The 12,809-nt window shown below is 40.2% G+C and overlaps 1 protein-coding gene across 2 annotated transcripts in view; it reads left to right on the forward strand.

Moving 5' to 3' along the window:
• The window catches only part of cep89 (centrosomal protein 89), a 62,664-nt gene that overhangs the window by 10,952 nt on the left and 38,903 nt on the right, over positions 1-12,809 (forward strand). The window contains exons 11-16 of one of the 2 annotated variants that reach the window (XM_069174316.1): positions 796-899; positions 1,965-2,080; positions 2,258-2,438; positions 3,119-3,286; positions 4,735-4,876; positions 7,590-7,679. In XM_069174316.1, the coding sequence (XP_069030417.1) occupies positions 796-899; positions 1,965-2,080; positions 2,258-2,438; positions 3,119-3,286; positions 4,735-4,876; positions 7,590-7,679 (801 nt within the window). Of the gene's footprint in view, positions 1-795; positions 900-1,964; positions 2,081-2,257; positions 2,439-3,118; positions 3,287-4,734; positions 4,877-7,552; positions 7,680-12,809 lie in introns of both variants that reach the window. The other variant, XM_069174317.1, reaches the window with a different exon arrangement.

The raw sequence follows: 12,809 nt of genomic DNA on the forward strand, positions 1-12,809 counted from the left end.
ATTTGTCATCTCTTCTGTCAAGAGAATGTGGCTTTTCTTATCAGAGTTAGGAGCAGTTAACCAACGTTTGATATGCTGCCTTGGATATAACGAATGGGATCAAAACCTACAATACAGGTGGTGGTAAACATGAAGGTTTACAATACATGGGGTGCTAGCTAGGAGGTGAGGTAAACATTGAGACGCACAAATAGCACTTACAAAACCAAAATCATGTCTTTTTTTTTTCCAATTGATGACAGTTTTTCTGTTGAAGAATGTAGCACATTCTGTCAATTTCATCTTGTGGTAGAACATAGCTTGAAGTCTCAGGATGATGCCTTTATGATGCCGACACCTGTGTATTCAAGCAGGTGTGAATAAATTAAAGTTGTGTTATCATTTTAAAGAAAAACAGTGGCCCTTAGTTATTGTAGAGGTTGTACAGCTGTAATTGAACATAGTGTAATGAAGCTTTTGCAAATAACGGACAAACATTCAGCATTCAGTTTAACTCGCTGCATAATTAAGTTGCTAACAATGAGACTCCATTCAGCAGGTATTTGTGCACTGAAGCGATCCAGTTTCACATTAAAGGGAGTTGTAATTGTGCCACTGGGGCAAGCATGTCCAGGCTTACTGGAAATAACACCACCAGGACAACCGGCGAATCAAGTCATCGCCTCAGTGAAGGACTGTGTCTCCCCGGGGAGACCTTTAAACCTCGGCTCAGGGCTGGTAGTAGAGCACAAGATGTAGTTTTTGTTTTGCTGTCACCAGTTTAAAACTTCAGATTTTTTGTCCTTGTGTCTGCAGGAGGAGGTGAAGAGGCTGCGTGTTCATGTAGAGGGAGTGGTCAAAGAAAACGAGAGACTCCACGATGAAATTGCCAAGAGCAGCGTAGTCAGCCAGAGGGACAGGTAAGAACAAATATATGGTCCGCGTGTGTACTGGTTCAGCACTGTCAGCACTTGCTTGGCCTTCACCACTCATTCTCCTGAAGTGGTTCCAATTAAATGACTCTTTTATTCTCCCCTGCTTCAGTAATGGCCGGCCGTAGCTTCTATAGCATGAAAAAAACATAATGAAACGGTAAAACCTTTGCATCTTTCTGCGAACTACTATTTTTTTTTCTTGACCTTCTAGTTTGAATGTTGCAGGCTGATTACAAGTAGCTCTGGTCAGATAATAGCAGTGACTTTATGTGAAACAGCAGCAGGTTCAGACATTTTAACGTCTTCTGAATGATTATTTAATACCGTTGAATCAAATCAAGAATAATGTGATTTCTCGACTGGCAGTCGTGTGTGTTGACGCTTGCTACATTTGCATGCATTTACATGTAATTCATTTTCCAAGTACTCTTACCAAAAGCAGAACACTGAATATTGAACAGTAGTTTACTGTCCAGTATTCATGATAAGACAGCACCACCACTTGAAGTGAAGGTAGGCCAAATTCATTTATTTATGATCATAAGAGCGAAGATGACTGCAGGTTGTAAACTGAAGAAAGAATTACTTGAACTATTTTCAGTACACCAGTCTGCATACAAACCAATCAGCTCAGTGATTCTCAGTCCGACACTTTCAAATAAAACAACTGTTATTACTTGCAAGAATCAATATATGCTGTTAATGTATGTTAGCAGCATACTTAATCTTTAAAGGGTCTTTAAAGTTATGTTCATGGACAGATGAATGATTCTGGACCAGCCGTAGATGCTTTCAAGCTAATCTATATGTAGTTTAATATATGTACTGCTAGTATCACATTCAAAACATCCGGTCTTTATATCCAAAGTTTGACTTTGGCAGTATGTGTAAATTTCATCTCTGGCCAGTCCCAGTTGAAATAAGGATAATTAGTGATATTCTGTTTTTTTGTTTTGATAGTTGCTCTATTCATATTGATCAATTAACAGCTTTTTGTTCTGTTAATTTAGTGTTGTCATAACCTCTCTCTCCTTTTCTTTCTCTCTGCAGTCATCAACTTCAACAACAGGCCTTTCTGGTTTTGCAGGAGAACCAGGTTCTGATTGATCAGCTCGAGGCTCAGCATGTTAAGGCCAAGGCCAATGACAGCAAACGCCACTCTGAAGGTACAGGATATAGGGAAAGACTGAAAACCTTGAGAGTGTTACATTAGATACATTCTTCCAAAGGCAGGTACAAGAATAACCTAAAACTGAAGAAAATAGCTTCCTTTTCTCTGTCCTGCACTACTTTCACTCAAACTGTTTGTTATACTTTTCCTTCTCTCTTCGTTCTCTCCATAGTAACCAAGGTGTCTAAGCAACTGATGTTGCTGGAGGTGGAAAAGCAGCATTTGCAGGAGGGCCTGGAAGAGAGCAGGAGGGAGTTACAGAAACATGTGAAGGAGGTCCAAGTCCTGCAGGCCCGCCTGAAGGATGCCATCACCTGGGACGAACACTGCAGCACCGCTGGGCAACTCAGACGGTAAAAGCACTCTTTCGTCTCTTTTTTTACTCAATATTTCTGCCTCTAACAGATGAATTAATCAGTGTTAAAACAGTTCTGTATCCCAATTTGTTCTTGTTTTGAAGTGAACATCGAAGAGTTTATATTAGCGACACACAGGCTGGTTTGCTGTATGTTAAGTGAAGGTGTGCAGTTAGCTTTGTTTACCTTTATTTCAGTTTAGAAATGGATGGAATTTGTGGGATATAAAAAGCACAAGACAAGAATAACAACAACGGTCTCGCCTGAAGCATTTCATTTTCAATTTCAATACACGGGGCCATTGGTGTGTGACAAAAAAAATGAATGTGGTGAGGTGTGATCATAGCCAGTGGGATTTTAACAGAAAACTCATATTCTTTGCAAATAGATAAAACAAAAAAGGTTGTATAGGATTACTAAAGCTGAGGCAAATATCTTTAGGTTGCATTTTGGATCATTTTTGCATCATATTCATTTGTCAATAGAAATCAGTGAAACAGCTCAGGGTGAATGGTAGATGGTGACACACACATATACCAAGTACATACAGTACTTCAAGCCAAATGAGGGCACCGGTGCATTGATGCATTATTTAATAACTGGATACATTTTGTTGGTTCACCCAGCAGCAGCCGTTGTGTTGGGATGTGCTGTAACCTCTTCTCTTGACCCTCAAGACAACTGGAGCAGCAGGAGAGCAAGAAGAAGAGTGAAATGGACCAATTGCTTCTCAGAGTGTCCAGCCTGCAGGAGGAGAATAGGAGTCTGGCTCTGGACAAAGCCAGACTGTCTGCTGATATAAAGACAATAGAGGCTGAGCTGCAGCTCTCCAGACAAGCGAACAGGTAGTGAATATATATATATATATACAGCGTTCTTTGTCTGCCCTTATCTCACACATGAAACCTGATGCATTGTTTTTCTTATTGAGGGAAGTGCTCAGCACTGTTGGGCCCAGAAAGTCTTCAGCTTATTATTGTTATTGCTTTTACGGCTGCTGAGTTTAAAATGTACAATTCATAGTCATATATACAGTTTCATTTGTCATATTCTAAAATCTGTGAAGGTTTTGCAAAAGGTATCCAGTATGTCGATTTACTGAAAATCTGATGACGAATGCGCAGTTCTAAGTCTTCTAAGATTTGTGTGTGGATGTATCCTGTTGCCAAACCCAAATTCACTTCCCTGAATAGACGGTCTGGCCAGTGACCACACTCAATGGGGGATTGTTTTTGAGTAGTTACATCCTAGTTGGAGTATACCTCTTGTTAATTTCGAAACTATTGGAGCAGCCTTTAACCAATCAGCATTGGCCACCATATGAAGGATGTTCTGTGAGCAGAGTGCAATGCCAAGTAACTAAATTAACACTGAAGACTTTCCTTTCCTCAAAGCCGAAGCTAGCCTTGCTACAACTGTTTGTATCGTTCCATCCAGCTCTACCACCCCCACATGTAGACACTCTGGACCCCAAAGCACGAATCAAGAGACAGGATTCAAAGTTAAAGTCTTTACTGATTGTTTACAAAAATACACGGCAGAGGAGGCAAAACCCTCAGAGTCCAAGAAAACCCACTGAGGTTGTGGGCAGACGGCGGGTAGAGTCAGTCTAATCTGGATGTATGGTCAATGAATTCAAAATCAATGAATTTTTTTCTTCTTCATGTTTTAACATTTTTAAAACACTTACACTTTTTTTTGCTGGAGTATGGCTCTTCTTATCACTCCATAACGTGACTGTATTTGATTACTTACTTAGTGGCTCCATCCCTCCTCTGCAGAGTTTAAAAAATATGCTCACTATGACCATGAATGTCTTAGTACTTTGTGAGCGATGTCATTTAGCACACTGGTGCTTTTCAACAGCATATACGCCTTATTAGAGTTCAGATCAGGTTTTTCTCCAGTGGGGCTGATTTATTTTTGTCTGGGGTGACAGCTGTTCTAAAATCTGTTCTGGCCCGGAACCGTCCTCTGCTCCCAGAAGACCGCTGCTCAGATTAATGTGGACTGTCTGATTCTGACGTGTGAACACTGTCAGAAGGTGTTTGATTAACCAACAATGTTTTCACTGTTGTGTACAGATGGCAGGGCCTCCAGATACCTTCCAGCTAACTCTTTTGTCTCTCTTCTCTTCCTTTCCCTTCACCTCTCCCACACTTTCTCTCTCTTTTTGCCTAAACTCTTTTCCACTCCATTGGTTCTCCTGTGTTTTGCCCTCCTTCTCTTTTTCTTCCTCTCTTCTTTAATTCTCTTTCACCTATTCTCTTGCTCACTGCTCTGCACCACTCAGGAAGGCAGAGAGCAGGCTGAGTGTACTGAGGGGGCAAAAGGAGGAATGTGTGCTGCAGGAGGAAAAGGCTCGGCACTACCTGGAAGCTGTCATTTCTGTGGCAGAGCACATTTCCCAGGAGAGAGACCAACTATTACACATGGTACGACTGATGCTACTGATAACAACATTTGTACAACCTTTGTACAAGATCTCTTTCATTGTACAAAAGCTAATTACTATGACTTGAAAATTACTTTCTCTGAACTTCTATTCTCTCTGAGCTTTTATGAGTTTTTGGCAGTATTTAATATTGACGATTACCATTGAAATTCAGTGCAAAGTGAGCACACATAACAATGATTTGAATTGTTTCTGGAGCTGCAGATCTTTTTAATTTGGCCTTTAGGCTGGTGCTAGAAATGCAGGCTTAGTCAGCTGGCAAGAAACCGTTGAACTGAAATGCACGGCAGAATTCAGCAGGCAAGGCTTAAAGGCATTTTTTCACTTGGTCAACTTGTAACAGGTGTGTAGGCAGGTGGGACTTAAAAAAATACAACCATAGAAGAAGCAGCCAGCGGGAATCGGTCATGTGCGACAGCAGCAAGGGAACACAGACAATTTGGCAACCCAGATAAAGCAGCGCTTCACATAAACTGGGAAGCTAATGAGTACTAAAGAGCAGCGGTGCAGCATGTGGCTGGAGACAGATGTTCTATGAAGGCAGGAAAATCTATTTTTGTGCTTGCTGTGACGTGTCATCTATCAAACAGAGGCAGTTTGCCTGTCATATGTACTGTATGCTGTTGTCATGTCAGCATAAGTGTGATTGATTAAGCATTCCTCTATATTTACTAAAGCGCCTGATAGACCTTTTTTCCATTTCATTTTGAAAAGCTGTTGTCGAAAAAGCACAGCAATAATTGATGACATTACAAACAACTTCATTTTATTCAGGTGAGAGGGGTCCAGGTCCTCGGGGTGTATTGTGCATGCTGGCTCACTGTTATGGTATGTGACTGCTCTGAGTCATATTGCAGTCACAACAACGGCTACTACATTTACCTTCTGCATTCCAGTGAGATGTTTCATCAGTTTCATCTCCAGCTCCACCTGCTCCACGCTGAGCCTCTGCTGGATGTGCTGCTCTTTCTCACTAAGCTCTCTCTGCCTGCTCTCTTTGGGGAGACATCGTTCCACCCGTTCATCTAGGACAGGCGCGCACCTGAGAGATGTGTCGATGGATAATATATGCATAATATATGCTTCATAGCTCATGTAGAATTACTGACATGAAGTAGGAGCCCAAAGATTTGGCTAAATTATTGGGGAGAGTTGAGCTGCAGCTGGAGCAGATGTTTTCAAATCAGCTGGAATGACACTTACTCGATTGTGTTTGATCTCTTTGAGAATCCCAGTGCTGAACTATCTATCGGAGCTGTATATACTGCTGGCTGTAACAAGCTGCTGCGATAGTGCACTGAATGCAAATAGAAAGAATCAGGCTCTAACCAGTGAAGGTGTTGGAAATATACTGTGTCAGTGTATTTGCTACATACTTGTGAGAAGGCTATGCATTTGTATCCCCAAAATGACATCAAATATATTCAAAGATGTCAACTTTGTGTCTCAGTTCAATACACAGGGAAAACTGAGATCTGTTTACAGCTGCAAAAAAATCTAAACAGGGTCAACAGAAAACAAGGTATTTGATATTTCACTTGGTCAAAGGCTATAAGCCATCAGCATTTTTATTCACTTCAATAGTCCTCAGTTGAAAGAGAGGGATGATGGGAACAGAGGAGATCACACAGTAATGTTTTCAACTGTGTTTACTTTTACTGATTTTATCTACATTCTTCTTGAACTTGGAGTAAATATTCTCATGGAAAATGTATTTTTTTGGCTGTGGATCAATGTACAGTATTGATTAACAAGTGGGCTCATCATTCCGTTAATAGCAGCTGTTGTTCTCCGAGTCTTCATACCGTTCTGAAATCACAACTTTTAAAAGACTTTTGTTTTCAGTATTCGGGCAGTAAACGCTCTTCAACGTCGGTAGATTCAGTCTTAAAAAATGAGAGCACTTCAAACCAAAAACAAGCGCTAACACAAACAAATAGAAAAGAAAAAAGGTATCTGGCTCATTGTTTGGCAGAGGACCTGAGAATTCGTTTTTTCTGGTAAATGCTAATAGATACAAGGACTTTGCCAAACGTTTGGAGGAAAAGCAAGCGCTAGTCATGTGTAAAAGGTCAGACTGACGGTACATTAGAGGTCTGAAGCTTACAAGCACCCATTTGTCTGGATGAGGACACGGTGACTACAGCTCTGTGTGTGTGTGTGTGTGTGTGTGTGTGTGAGAGAGAGAGAGAGAGAGAGATGTGGTTGTTCAGAGGTGGGGGCGTATAATGTGAGCAGTGCAGCTGTTTAATTTTGTGGATTTAAAGATAACGAGCTGATCTGTTGAAATTTAATTATAGCCTCCTTCACCGACCTGCAGGGACTTTTTTTTTATTTTTGTTAATGTCACTTAGCTATTAAAACACCTGGATTATAGTGGAGGTAAACAAATGTAATGGTGTGTTTTGCCTCTTTTTGAAGCTCTACAGAGCCTTATGTTCCTTTTGTGTTGTTTTTAAGAAGACTGTAATGGAAGTGCACGAGCTGACGTTGATGTTTTACCGTTTGTGGTTCACCCATTCAGCTGCACTGGATTACTGTAAAAGTTGGCAGCATTTTTAAGTCTTTCCTTCTTTTTCTTTGTCCCATTCTCCCACAATCCCTCCCTTTCTTCTTCAAATGTGTGTTGCACTCTCCCTCTGTGCCCCTCTCTTAGATCAGTAACCCTCCATCTTCCCTGTCTACCTCTCTAGGCTTCAGGCCTTCAGCAGGAAAAGCAGGGATTCATCAGCAGCATTCTGAACGGCACGGTTCGATTCGGAAAGCTACAGAAAGAAGTCAAGGTAAGTTCCTCTGTTCAAACATTACTTTCACAGTACGATCAGGTCCTCCCACCCCCCACCAGGAAAAGTCCAGGAAGTTCTGCATGCTCTGTTCCAAACATGGGGAGAATCTGCCAGCAACGTCTGCTCTAAAGCTGCTCTGCTTTAATGCAGGCAGGGGAATTTGATCTCAACCCCGGATGCCAGACGAGCTTGTTAAGCCTCAACTCATCCGACTGAACATTTTTTGTTTATTTTGCTCAAGACAATCATCAAGTCTCCTTCCTATTGATCAGCCTACTCCACTGCAATTGATAAACAATCTGCTATCAGCCTCCACCGCTCTGAAAGCATGAATTGATGAGCAGTTGTGTCTCTCAGAGTGCCAGCTCTCAAACGGAGTTCAATGAGTCTTGAGGACTTCATTTTCCACCTTATGTTCCCCCTCTCCAACAGATTGTAGAATAAGCACCGCACCCTGTCAGCATGTTAGATGTAAAGAAAACACCAGCACAGTGATCAGCAGTAATAACATGGCTGCTGTTTGTGCTTTGCTCCACTGGTCATGTCGAGTTCCCCTGACACTGCTGCTGCTATTAGTGAATTTATTACATGTTATTAGTATTCGTGCTGCTTTCTAAGAAATCATACTTACCACTATTCTGTCAGCTGGAGACGTTCCCATATATTCATTTAAACTGAATTCATTGATTTTTTTGTGCAGATATGTAAAACTTAGACCTGTTTTTATAGATCCTGCACAAAACAGACATGATTAAAAACATAGTGAAGCAGCAGGCAAGCAAGATATATTTAATCATAAACAGAGAACCCTGCGGGGGAATGCTAAGAAGCGTAGCAACTGAGCACAAGACTGATGGAAACGTTTGAGTTTATAGGGAACATTTTAATGACTAAATTTCACATTAGATTTACAGATTTTTCCAGCTGCGAGGTGAGGATTCACTAACTATTTTACAGCTTAACTAAACTGACCGCAACCGAAACCCTCACATAGTGAATACTTTTTTCATTCAGGTTTTCATGGGAAGGAAGCTAACTGCAAACTTATGGACGGGGTTGTCACGATCATGAAATTTCTGTTAATGATGAATTGTCATAGAAATAATTGCGACTAATGATTAAATTTCATTTTATTTTGTTAATGTTTTTGCCACTGTTAAAAGCCTTTTTATAGTTTAAAAATACACAATATACAAATATGAAGGAGAGCCATTTATTGCAAGTGAAAATTGGAATATTAAAATAAAGATTACATTTCTGTTTGCCTTTTAGGCTTTGTAAACACAATTTGCACAGGTCAGATATGACATAAATATCAACTTTAATATACAAAGCCTGTTACTTAAATATAAAAAAAAACATTACTGTCAATGACAAGTACCCGTAGTCAAATAAACATTCAGCATTATTAATGGTTGTGCAAAACAATTGCAGTCAGTCCAAATAACTGTAATCAAGCAATTATGTAATAACTGTGACAGGCCTGCTTGTGGATGCAACATTTGTTTATGTGTTTAGTCTCAACTCTGGTGTTTGTTATTGTTGTTGGATGTTCTGGTACTCAAGTGTAGATGACGGTAACAGGCACATCTGGGGACAGAGATAGTTACACACTGGATAACGGAGCCTCTTTTTTCGTCCTCATCCATCCTTTGACACAAACTGCTTTGACAGCAGCCATTCCCATAGACATAAAATTAAGCCTATTCAGGTGAATCACCATGGCAACCTTTTCTACATTTACCTGCAGAGCCATCGTGGTTTGTATCTCACCGCTGTGGTTGACAGCTTTTTTTTTATTGTTTGTTTGTTTATGTCAAACATTAACATGAAGAAGGGCCAGCAGTATTAGTGCCTTGCTCCAGGGCCGGTGGTCTGTGTGTTCGAGCTATCAGCAGTTGTTGTCACTCAAGCCACAGCAGGGAAAAAAAGCATCGCTCAGTGGTTCTGACAACCTTATTAGTGTCTCTATAGCAACAGCCCAGAGAGAAAGAGGAGGGTGTGTGCGTGTGTGTGTGTGTGTGTGTGTGTGTGTGTGTGTGTGTGTGTGTGTGTGTGTGTGTGTGTGTGTGTGTGTGTGTGTGTGTGTGTGTGTGTGTGTGTGTGTGTGTGCGTGCGTGTTCCACAGGTGGTGATAAGATGTTTGTTGTGTACATGAACATTTTATTCCTGTTATACCTCATCAGTCATTCTCCCTCATTCCCTGCCAGCAAAACTAGAAATCAGCTAAGACGAACACTTAAACGTGAAAGTATTCCTCTCTTTCATGGTGTTCTAGCAGTTAAACTAAAGCTGATGATGTAGGGGTTGTTAAATTATGGGCTGTTATAAACCTGCCACAGTGTAGTAAATGAGTCACATTGAGGTACGATATAAACAGGGCTGCACATATAATTACAAACAGATTAATGATGGATATAACATGTGAAAATATAAAAATTGCAAAGTACAGTATGAAATGAGATGATGTTTTCATGTTTCTGATATATTGAATATCAGATATTGGATTGTAATGTAAATGGAAGTTAAAACCATATCATGTTTTTCCTATGAATTACTTTAAGGAGTAATTTATTGGTCAAAATTAACTCTTTTTCTATGAATTAATCAATTAACTGACTTATCATTTCAATAATTGTGTTTGCTGTGTGAGTGACAGCTGTATAGAGAAAACCTTTCTTCAACCTGACCCATAGTGACTTCATTATCAGACACAGCAGAGACCACAAACAAATAGGAAAAAAAACCCGCAGCTCCAATTGAAACTGGTCAATAATAATAATAAAAAAAATGTAGGAAGTTCACATCAGCCAGAACGAGACCTTTCCTTTTCTGGTTTGTCTTTCTATTTCTGAAAGTTTTAATAATTAAATGGAATATGATGCAATGATGGGTTAACATCAATTGCTAATTTTTATTCGACACAAGTCTGCATGGATATTAGTATTTATGTCAGTATTCCACACATAAGCTTCTGTGTTCTTCAGAGGCCTTTCAACCTCAGCTAACGACAAACTAAAGATAGGAAACATTTTGGTGTGATGTTGGCCATTTACAGACCGTAAATGATGACATCACAAATCACCAGTTACTCACAGATTCATAGCATAACACAATAAACCTCCTGTCAGACTGGGGAGTGGTGGAAATATTCATAGCCCTCCACCAGAGAAACTTGTTTTTTTGTCATTAACTCAAGTTGTTGAATAGGATTGATTTATCATGTTTCTTTTATTGGTCTTCACATGAACATGCATTTTTACTTTTTCACAGAAATGTGCATATTCAAAGTTAAAAGCCGCATAATTCAACTGTGGCAACATAATTTTGGAGGGCACTGTGCAGTAAGTGGAAGGGAAAAGAGAAAAGGATCCATATTTATAAACAGAAATATATTTAATCTCAAGTTTACTCACATAAATTGCTGAAGGCTACAGAGGTTTTTCATTCTTTTGATGCCAAAATCTTTTAAAAAAAAATCTACGGATGTTAAAATGACCTGCTAATATAAAGTTATTCATCTACAGTGTTCTCTTTATACATCAACGTGGTTTGGTACACTACAACAAGTTGCAACTTTTCAGAGTGGGATAAAATCAATGAGAAGATAAGATAAGTCTATATGTATATATTCGGTCAGGAAGATAAAAATACATTTTACAGTCAGTGGAAATCAATTTAATTCACCCCAGGATAATGATTCTGCTATGGATCAGAGTCACAAGTAGCTTGGCTCCGCCCACCTACTGCTCACACCTTCAGTCTTCGCTGGGATATAGTCTAGAAACCCAGTTCGCTTCAAGGTTCCCTCAGCCACTCTGAAGGGCGGTGGGAGAATTTTGGCGAACGGCATCCGGTATATGGTGGTCAGTGGCGATTGATGAGCAGCCGCTCCAGTAGTTTTAAAATGAACCCGAAGCCGACACTCGCTAGGATGTAACGAGTAGTAACAATCCTCAGTGGACCGTGTTCACACCTGTATTTTCGTGCTGTGAATTTGGGTGCGGTGACTCCAGGCTAAGTCTCGAGTGCCCGGTGCAACATTAACGCGTGACCTCAACCGTCTCCGTTTCATCACGTCAAATAATATCTCAACAATATATGGTCGCTCCACTTCTGTCAGCCGTTTTACAAATGTTACATTTTAAAGCTCTCTAGTTATTTTCTCTGACAAACATCAACCTGGAATTACAAGTGTTTTACTTTTTTGCCTCATGTCCTTAGCTGCTTATGTCCCATTTGTACAGTAATTCACTGCAGCTCATGGGGACCTGATGAAACACTCATCCTCACAGCGTGCAACGCGTCACTGTGATTGAGATGATGTTTTTTTCCATCTGAAATACTAAATAATTCTAGGCTTTGCTTTCTTTTTGCAAAGCTCCTCCTAAAGGTCCATGCCTCAATGTGTTGCCACCTTATCAATTTGAAAATATAGGGATTGTGCGTTAAGTGTGTGCTATAACGAGAAAGCAGATCGTGACTACATTATTCATATGTAATTAAAATTCATGCTCCTCCATCTTTGTGAAACTACCTGAAAATGTTCAATATTTTAGTGAGTTCATGTATAAATATAGCCAGGTCACATGTTTGCTTGACCCATGCTGCTTGACATCAGTGTAAGATGACTTCCCCCTAAAATTCGACTTTTTTTTCCCCCCACAAGAATATTCACATGTAGAGCAGCGATCTCTTAATCATAGGATCACATGAATATTTGTTGTATCTGCTCTCTCATGGTGTTGTGACTTTTGGCCTTAGTCTCTTTATCTTTCTGCTTACTGTTGGAGAAATGAATTATTCTTGCGTGTACCTCGCTTGATCAATTTGGCTTATTGTGTTTGAAAGCTGAAAAGCGAACTGAACGCACTAATTAGTTGCATTTTCACTGAGACAGAAGCAGTCGCTATGAAATCTTATAACAGAGAGGTCTGTGGGTTATCCTCAGTATCTTGGACCGGGTTCTCTTGGACTCAATGCTGTCTTATACTTGGAGCAAATTGGTAGTTGTCTTCTCAGATGTAGGGCAGGAGAGTTTTTTTTTTTTTTTAGATGTAACCTGCCATTCAGCTGAGAAAGATGAAAGGTGGGGTCCTGCAGATGTCAGCCGGTACAACCAGCAGG

The sequence above is a fragment of the Embiotoca jacksoni genome, unplaced genomic scaffold (assembly GCF_022577435.1).
Source record: "Embiotoca jacksoni isolate LCO1_2020_lvr unplaced genomic scaffold, fEmbJac1.0.p SCAF_6, whole genome shotgun sequence".
NCBI classification, from domain to species: domain Eukaryota; kingdom Metazoa; phylum Chordata; class Actinopteri; family Embiotocidae; genus Embiotoca; species Embiotoca jacksoni.